Source organism: Montipora capricornis, chromosome 12 (genome assembly GCF_036669925.1).
Source record: "Montipora capricornis isolate CH-2021 chromosome 12, ASM3666992v2, whole genome shotgun sequence".
Classification (NCBI taxonomy): Eukaryota; Metazoa; Cnidaria; class Anthozoa; order Scleractinia; family Acroporidae; genus Montipora; species Montipora capricornis.
The window spans coordinates 29,637,438-29,647,437 of record NC_090894.1 but is presented as its reverse complement, the minus strand read 5'-3'; the positions used below and the strand labels follow the sequence as shown (position 1 = coordinate 29,647,437).

The 10,000-nt window shown below is 39.5% G+C and overlaps 1 protein-coding gene across 2 annotated transcripts; it reads left to right on the top strand.

The window, feature by feature from the left end:
- The first annotated feature begins 2,882 nt into the window (after positions 1-2,882).
- LOC138026165 (kelch-like protein 12) lies at positions 2,883-5,455 on the top strand. 2 transcript variants are annotated; one of them, XM_068873382.1, is made up of 2 exons: positions 2,883-3,908; positions 4,172-5,455. In XM_068873382.1, the coding sequence occupies exons 1-2, from the start codon at positions 3,004-3,006 to the stop codon at positions 4,221-4,223; spliced, it is 957 nt and encodes a 318-aa protein (XP_068729483.1). In that variant the 5' UTR covers positions 2,883-3,003; the 3' UTR covers positions 4,224-5,455. The 2 variants fall into 2 exon arrangements, with proteins under 2 accessions (XP_068729483.1, XP_068729482.1); XM_068873381.1 differs by having other exon boundaries at positions 2,883-5,455.
- Positions 5,456-10,000: the final 4,545 nt, after the last annotated feature.

Genomic DNA, 10,000 nt, shown 5'->3' with positions numbered 1-10,000 from the left:
TGGTTTTGCGGTTACTAGTCACGCGTAGCTGACTCCCGAATACGTTTGAATTTTTACCGCATGCTCAACACGAAATATCGAGCCGGCTGGCAGAGTCTACTTTCCTCTTCCCGACTTATCTAGGAAGATCGAAAGAGACTCTGCTCGCAGAGTAACGGTGTGGATATTGAGAGAGAAAATTGAAAATTCGTCGGCAGGTACTCGCTTCCTCTACATGGCCTCAAATGTCGCTGTCAAGACCAGAACGGCAAAGAAATGTATCAAACTGTAAAACGCACGTGCAGGGCGTGCAGGGCTATTGTTTTTGCTAATTAAACCTATTGTTTTGTGACGTTCTCGTGGCCGTCGTCGTCGTCCTTGCTAAATTAAGGTTCCTATTATCGAAATCACAGCAGCTGGTTGTCAACAGTTTTTGCGTTCTATCCGTTACGGATGTACCGTGAACTGCCGTGAACCACAAGCGATTTTTTGAAAAAATTACCGTGATTACTTGTCATTTAATTGAATTCTGATTGGTTGGTCATCTGGAAATTGTTTTCATTGATAGACAGTCCTCAAATCCCATAATACACTTCTTTTTACCCCCCCCCACCCCCACCCCCCCCCCCCCAAAAAAAAATGCATAGGCGTTGTTTTCGATTTCTCTTAGAAGATCTTCATGTCCCTTGAGAAATTGCAAACAATGATTAAGCAAAATTTTGGTGGGTAAAAGAGATGTATTATGGGATTTGAGAAAGTAGAGAGAGACAGTAACGAACATTTTAAAACCTTCAAGGGTTACTGATACTCTATATTTGCTTGTGTGGTTTTCTTTGTGTGGTTATGGAAGGGTTTGTATCATGAACGTTGGATTCCTAAATAGAATCCCTTTAGGTCATCAAAAGAAAGACAGTGACACAAGTTCCTTCCTTTTTCAGTTATTGTAACAGGGCATCAATAGCCCATAAAAGTCATACGTAATAGCTCAGAAAGCGCTCTAACCCGTTCCTGGAATTAAAATTAATTGCTGATACATATCAAACATACAATCAGCGTTCAGGATTTATTGAAACGGGGAAAGCTTTATTAGGATTATTTTGAGTACCCTGCGAGCTGGCCGGGTTAGTTTATTTGGTTTACTGCAGACCAGTGAATTCTCAATGACGACAACGTTTTCTCTGTTGTGGTTTCTTTGATTACACGGCGAACAATGAACGTTACTGTCCACATAAACAAAGAACAGACTGATTGAGAAAATCCTGCGAACTCTCCCACTCTTTTTTTTCGCCAGCAAGTCGTCTTTTGGTATATTTAAAATGCATACAAAGACACTACAAAGGCTGAATGATGTTAGTAAGTATTAAGAATTGCAGAAAGGTGGAAATGCAGCGTGATGAAGTTATTTTGCTTTTCTTTTTATTTCACAGAAAGTGTCTCGGCGAAAAAAGGCATTAAAATCAAGTACATTATTGTACTGAAGTCTGCGTATATCCGCGACTGACGGATAGCGGATAGTGGTGATAGCGAAGAGCTTGAAAAGGAAGAGGAAAAGGAAGTTCATGACAAAGAGGCTGCCTTGGCGGTCAACTCAGCTCTAAGAGCTGATGAGTTGTTTAGACAGAAAATCGTTCCGCAGAATTTCCGCCTAGGCAGCATTTAAGAGACCAAGATAGCAACAACAACAACAACAACAACAACCAGAAAACGTGTCAGAGCGTCTTGCCCAGCAAGACGACCCGCATTGAGCATTTCGCGCTGTTCCGCAATGCTAAAACTCGGCAACATTAGCGCTAGACAAGAGACTATCAGGTGCGCTAAACCATTATCAGAGATTAAGAGAATTTGATCAAGGAAACTTGAGATTCCGCCAAGAAATTCTGCTGGTAATCTATTGGAAATCATTGGCTGAGCACTTGCCAACTAACAACCAACAGCCATGCTAATGCATAAACAATGTCCAGCTGTCTGCTATGCACAAATAACCGTATACTTGGCAGAAAAAATGTTCTGTGCAAAAAAATGCAATAGAATAGCAGCAGAATTTCACCATTTTTAAAGAGGGCTTTCTCGGCATTTTAAGCGGGTTTTGGTGACTTCCAAAGTTCGCTTAAGAAACCCATCAGCATATATATTACAGGGAATCCTGATACCTGATTGAAGTGCTGCTAACCATCTATTGGGTGGGTGGGAAAGCATACCACGTACAAGGGAGTCAGTCATGTAGGCCTGTCAACCCCAAACGTCAAGTAAAAGATAATTTCAAATGATGCACTTCTGCTTGCCGGCTTTTAAAGAAAGATTTACTGATATTTGAACTTAACTGTCAAATTTCCACTCGTCGAAACTTCAAAAACGGCTTACGATCAAACTCGTACCTCGCTTCAGTCTACCTTATCACCACTTGATTTCAAACACATTTGCTATACTATTGAATCCAAACCCTTGAAGTTGAATATTATATTTTGTTAAATAGTATTTACATTGGCTGATGACAATTTTTGTTTTCATTATTTTAGGTACCCCCACCCCACAAGTTTTTGAGAACGCTCCCTTGACAGTAATGAAGAAACTGATTAACTAGCGGCCCTCGTACATGAAATAGTCTAAAAATATTTTCAAACAACATGCAATATTAAATATAATACAATCAGTGCAAATAACAAAACCATGCAAATAAGCAGGCTCATCTACAAATCCCCACCTATTGCCCGTACCCAGAGGGCTGCGTGAAACGAAAATTACCATTCCCTGCCCCCTGGGGACTGTGTTTTGTCTTAAATCCCTTTCCTTTCCCAGGTAATCCCCGTCTTGAATCAGGTTGTAGCGTCGAGAGGGTGGGGGTTTACATTGACTCATGTATTACACAGGCTTACAAGTGAGAGTGAGGGAGAGAGAGACTGGGCTTGAGATTGTGGGTACCTTGATCACATCTTCTTTATTTTCCTCTCTTTATAAACCAGTGATAACTTTTTTTTATTTCTTAACCAACGCATTATCATTTCGCAAAGTTCAGTGAGTATCGACATGGAAGAATACTTAGAAGCAGTTCCATTCGAAATCGAAGATTTGAACACTTCCGCGTCAAATTCCAATATGGCGGACCTTTCACAGCCAATGCCATCAGATCCATCAAAACACTGTCAGGAACTTATCTATCGTCTGGATGCTCTGAGAAGAAAAGAGAGTTTCTTCGATGTAACAGTGTCAGTAAAAAACAAAGAGTTTAAAGCTCACAAACTCATGTTGGCAGCAGCAAGCCCGTTTTTTCTTTCACTTCTGGTCAGCGACATGAGAGAGGGAAAGGAACAGTTCATCAGGATAGAACTTGAAGAAGCAACGGGGTCAGTCATGGAAGAAGTTCTTAAATACATTTACACTGGTAATGTTGCAGTCACCAAGGAGACAGCCTACGACTTAGTGGCAGCAGCAGACTATCTTCTTTTGCCAGGGTTGAAAACTTTGGCTTGTGATGTTTTGGAGGAAAACATTACAATTGAAAACTGCATTTTCAATTATTACTTTGCCGACAAATATCAGTGTTTGGAATTAATGGGGGAGTCCTGCGAGTTTATTAACTCAAATTTTAGTTCAGTCATGAAAACAGATGACTTCCTGAAGCTGGATATTGCGCAAGTCATGAAATGGGTTTCCAGTGATGATGTGACTGTCACCTCCGAGGAAGAAATTTTTAAGGGAATAGTTAAGTGGGTGACTCATAAGAAGTGTGAACGAGAAAGTAACTTTGCTGAATTGTTGAGTCAAGTCCGTGTGAAATCCATATCTCGCAAATTTCTTTCCAATGAATTGGTCCATGAAGAACTGGTAGCAGCTAGCAAGGAGACTTTGAATTTTGTGTTGAGATCCATGGAGTGCATTTTTGATCCCTACTGTGAAAATGCTGCCAAGACACCCAGGAAGTGCTTGCAGAGGTACACAGATGTAATTTTTGTTTGTGGTGGCAGGACAGCCTTATGCTATGTACCCCAGGGTGATGTTTGGTATCAGTTGCCAGACATGCTATTTGAACATGAAAATCATGCTGTTGTTCAATACAGAGATAAAGTTTGCATTTTTGGGGGACAGCTTGTTGGACCAGGAAAATCTCGAGTAATAGAATACTTTCTTTCTTCCACTAATTGCTGGGTGGCAGTTGAAGGAAGACATGAATATGATTTTTGTTCTTGTTTATCAGTTCTAGATGGTTGCATCTATGCATTATTTGGTCAAACCATCATTCTCTATAAGCTTGATGAGGGTTCATGTGAGGCTGTGGCTGATCCACCAACTGGTCGCTATGGAGCTTGTTTAGTCAGTGATAAAAGACACCTTTACTTAGTAGGAGGAATTGATTTTCCTTTGTTGCAAGAATCATATAAAACAGTGGAAAGGTTTGATCCTATTTTGGCCACATGGGAGGAGGTTGCAGCTATGAATGAGGCAAGATATAATGCTTTTGGAGCAGCCATGAATGGCAAGATCTACATAGCAGGTGGCATAAACAAGAGTGGGGGGCATCGTACAACTTATTGAAGTCTTGTGAGGTATATGACCCATCAACTAATGAATGGCAAGTCATGAGTAACCTCAAGGTGTGTCGTCAAGCTGCAAACATGGTATGCTTTCAGGAAGCCCTTTATGTGGTTGGTGGCTTCAAAGACATAAACTCGTCTTCAAGAGAGTTATCAGTGGAAGTATTTCAGTTAGGAGCATGTGAATGGAAAAGTAAGTCCACCATACCCACTAACTTTGAGAATGAAAATCCTGGAAATCGAAAGAAAAAGATTGATCATAAGGCATGTCTTGCAGTGATCCACAAGAGTCTATTAGAAAAGCTGTGTAAGCCTTGACATTTTGACCTTTCTTTTATCACTGTCTTGTGGTGGCATTCTTTCAAATATTGCTACCTGGAGACATTTTTGCCTTTAATTCAGTAATATGACTGCCTTATGGAGGCATTCCTTCTCAGTACCACGTGGAGAAATCTTTTCTGATAATTAAGGGTTTGGCCCTCAACCACTTTTAATACAAGTGACCTCCTTTTAAGGTGGCTTACTACAGTTTTCCAAAGAAAATGATCCAGGTTTCGAACTGTGGGAAATCAAAGCAACAGGATATCTCTTCTGAAGTGTTAGTCACTGCAATTGATGTAAAATGTAATTTTACCTAACAAATAAATGCAAATCACTGAGGGAAAAATGCAAAATGCAGTGACCGAGCTCCTGAAGGGAGACTGGAAACTAGACATTTCAAAGGCCTTTTTCTCAAAAATTATAGCTGTATGTCCCCACCTTAAAATTTCAGGATTTTCTCAGCAAGAAAAAATGCTCGTGTATAGACAGGTTTTTCATAAATGGAAAATGTGTCGATTTTTGTCTATTTTGATTATATCTGAAAAATTGTCTGATAGATCTTTTTTGAAAAATGTTGACGGTTTCGTCTTCATAATGATTGCTAATTGAAATTCCCAAAATTTTAACCTGGTCATGTCTTGGTTTTTATGTAATTACTTTGAATGTCTTTTACAACGTGTAGATGGTATAACTATTTCTGGAACTTTAATCTGAAAACCTAATGATCACATGGGTGGAAATTCATTAAAGGGGCTAGGTCACGCAATTTTAGGCAATTTCAGCACTGATCGAATGGTCATAGAATTAACTAAAATATCAAAATAACTGCTCAAAACTATAGAAGAACTCCAACAAAACACAGTTAAGCCAAGAAGGGACATGGATGGACAAAACTGGAGAGGATTGAAATGGATTGAATTTGGGTAAATTTGAAAAATGTCGGCCCACCTTTTTTCAAATTTATATCAGTCTATATCAAAATGTCATTTACAAAGCTGGAAAATCATTCTCAGTTGTTATGTGGCCGTGATTTTGCAAATGAAAGACTCTTGCTCTGCCAATTTGGAGATATGTCCAGGTTTCACCCTAATTAGATGCACGCGGATTTCAATAAGCGTCACTAAGTGTCCCCTTTCTCTTCTAGCCAACTTCAACATCACTTGTGTCTCAGAATACAGACAATTTATGTCACAAAGTGTCTTCCAAATGCTGCTCTTTAAGTGAAGATTAACTGCTGCATTTACCCAAAGCTAAAAATAACGCTTAAACCTTTACCCTTACCTTATTGTTGAAAATAGGTAGCAAATGCTTAGACTTAAAGGGACACTTTGTGTTGGATGTCAAAATTGGGCGTGCATCTAATTAGGGTCAAACCTGGACATAAGTGCCAATTTGATGTTTAGAGCTCATAATTAACAAAATTAAACAAAATTACCTAAAATAGCGTGACCTAGCCTCTTTAATGACCATCCCTGGATCACATGGGACCTATGTGGGACCCTCCCTGATGATCACATGGGACCCTCCCTGGGTCTACACCCTCCCATTTAAGGGGCTTAAAAACTTGTTAGTCTCAATCATTTTCCACTTTGCCACTCCTCTGCTGATTTGGTACATGTAAGTCCCCAAAAAATTAATGTTGACAGTTTTATACTATTTGTTGGAATCTGTTGTGTCAAAAAATATGTTGACAAAAATCGGATGCAGATTCTATCCTTTTGGCTTTTAATCAATGATGCAAATGTCATGAAAACCAATTAAAATGATTTATTTTTGAAAACAAGGTAGACGGTAACTTTTCAGTTGTTCATCTTGAACGACAAATGTAATTTGTGATAATTGCAAATTAGCATAAGTTGCTGTTTTGCCGACTCGTAGCAGAGGCCTGGTGAGCCGTGTGAGGTGCGCAGGGGTTTGTGGGATTTAGGCTAAGTCAACTTACCGTCAGCCTTCGGCGCGTGCACAAATCCAGTTCATTTATTGTTATATCGCGTGAAAAAAAACGTTTTATGCCTTTGTTAGGCTGTCTATGATAGCGTTCTTTTTCATCATAAATAGTGTTTTTCTGTAAAAATACCTAGAACCCCAAGGGTCGCACCCAGGGGGGGAGGGGGGATAGAAAAAAGGCCTGGGACCTTGAAAACGATGTTCTCACAACTTGCAATGCGTTCATCTTGGTCAGCGGGGTATTTTTGAGTGGGTGCTCTTTGTGATAGCTGGCCTGCTTTCAGGTGTTTTCGAATGTTAAAAAGATGGCGATCTCTGTAAAAAGTGTGTCTGTTGGCTGTATTGTTGGTGCTATCATCACGAAGTGAAGTTGAGAAAATGTTCATAGCTGACTCGTTCCCAAATGACTCTGAAGCTTCCCGTCGAGGCACAACTCACGACTCGCACAAATAATTTACGAGTACGAGTTGAATGCGTAGTCCGCGTAGCTAGTTTGCTCGACATAAATCCGTTTATTCACGGGAACCCAAATATTTCAAGTTGTTTCCGATACATCGTCGGATATCCGGGTTTTAAAATTTAGACAGTAATCGGTGTAATTTATTCACCTAAGGACCTCTTCCTGTTGTTTGATGGCTCCGAAACATCACGACAATATCGCCTCTTGAATCAACCACGTTTATTTCATTCAACACAATATCTACTGGGAACGTGTTCTTCTTGCCGAAACACGAAAAAACTGCTTTTGCAAACTTTCCTGTATATCAGCGGGATGTTTTGGGTTGGGGAGATCTGAAGAAAAGAATATTTTAAAAAAATGTTATTTCATTCGACCCACCAAAAGTGCTACTTTCCATTCTTGAATTTGCCCTAGTCAAGTCAATTTTTATTTATACTCAGACAAAAATAATAATTAATACAAATTAGTGCTAAAAATATAAAATCAAGGGATTGCGAAGAAAAAGAAATTTTACAATTGTAGGTTCGTTCATTGAACTAACAGAGTAGATGACCCAAAACAAGAAATAAATGAGTCAAGGAAAAGAGATGCAAAATAATTGTTTTAGATAAAAAGTATTACTTTATTAATTAAATAACAGCAGAAACCCATAAGGGTTGAAACGTGTAACGCACGTTCACAGCTTCCGAATATTCAGTGCGAACTGATTGGTTCAATGTTTCAGTGCTAACTACCATATTTGGAAACCCCTTGCTCTTGTTGTTCCAAATATGGTACTTAACAAATTGAATATTCAAGAAGCTTGTTTCCAAGCACACAAGGGGCCGTTACACGTTTCAACCCTTATGGGTTTCTGATAACAGTTAAACATTACATAATCGTAAAACATTAGGAATCAATAATAGTATTATAACCACTATTCACAGTATTTTTGATATATTGACGAAAATTGCGAAACAGCTTGATTTTCTTCACATCAATGGATAAAGAATTCCAAAGTTTTGGACCAGTGTAACTGAGAGAACGAATACCGTATTGAGTGGTATGATCAGATGTAACAAACAGATTATCAATCTGTGATTGACGTGTATTATATGAATGAATAGAAGATACCGGGTTAAAGAAATTAACAAAACTAGAAGGGCTTAGTTTATGGTGCCACTGATAAACAAAAGAGAGAATTTCAAGATGAATTATATCAGAGAATTTGAGGAGTTTGAGAAAGTAACTTTATTTAAGTGTCTAATCTTCTAGTGCCGTAGGGCACTAATCGGGGACACTGTAAATTGACATTAACCCTTTCACTCCCAATAGTGCCACTTATAGATTTTACTCTGTCTAACGCCAGACGATTTTACTCGTCAATGGGGAACCCCACGGGGCTGAAAGGTTAACAACAGCTAGATTCACACAAAAACTATCTCCCCATTAACCCTTTCACTCCCAATAGTGCCACTTATAGATTTTACTCTGTCTAACGCCAGACGATTTTACTCGTCAATGCGGAACCCCACGGGGCTGAAAGGGTTAACAACAGCTAGATTCACTCAAAAACTATGTCCCCATTAACCCTACCCTGGGCACCAGAGGTTTTTCTCGCGTGCGGCGGGAATTTTCGGTGTCGGCCAAAGGCCGACACAGCTTCGGCCTACGGCCGAAGCTGTGTACTATAAAGACTTGACTGAAAACCTGAAACCGGGCTAGAAAAGTCTCTGGCACCCAGGGTACATTAACCCTTTCACTCTACAAATACCATAAAACGAACGCCCGATTGACATTTTACAAAGACAAAAGAAGTTAGTGGAACTTGAAAAATTGCGAGTTACTATACAGCGGGGATAATTAATGTTTGCTCACCAATCTGTTTTATCACCAACCTAATAACAAGAGGCTTTTTTGATGCGAAGACATACACATTTACAAAATGTTGCCTTACCTTGATCTCGGAGAAACTACTGTGCGTTAAAAACGACGTCCGCCAAGAAGTAAATTTTCCAAATTGAAGGGCTTCGAAATAAAAAAAAAATCGTTGAATAAACTTAAAAGAAGCCAACACATTTCGCACCGGCATCGGCCGCCATGTTTCTTGTTTTGTTTACACTTCGGGATGACAGAGCTGAAAAACGACTGCGCATGCGCCAAATAGGGAGCACAAATCGTGCATGAGGCACGAAGTGTCTATTTCGATCGTTTGATCCCGTCTTCTGCCTGTGTCACTTTATAACTCTTGACGGTGTGAATTTTGGAAGTGAGATCGTGGTGATTTAATTTAAGGAGACACATCAGATCTGTGTAATATATTTGTGTGGAATTTTTGGGCCTTGAGATCCAAACCCAGTTAAATTTGTTTGGGAATATGCGCTGCAGAAACTAACCGAGGCTACGGTGAGTGTTCCATATTTGTTTTTGAAGCATGAAGTGTTCACAACATTTGGTTCAGTTTGCACACTTGGGTATTGCCCATGCAATCTCTACAGTTTTGATCAACAAGATAATTTGGGCAGGGTTTTCTGAAATCACCTTTACAATCAATCATACATGTATTTACAATGCGTTAATTAAACGTAACATGTTCTAAGAGCATTATTTGAAAGTTGTCAACCTTCTCCTTGAACCAAGGCAGCAGTTCATTTAGAGTGCTGCCACTCTGCAATAGCCACTTAACCTCCTGACTGCCCCCATAAAGGCAGCTGTCTAAAAGAAAACACCTTGCCACCTTGTGAAGTTGGAATGAACACAAGTACTGGCCAGAACTACACAGAAA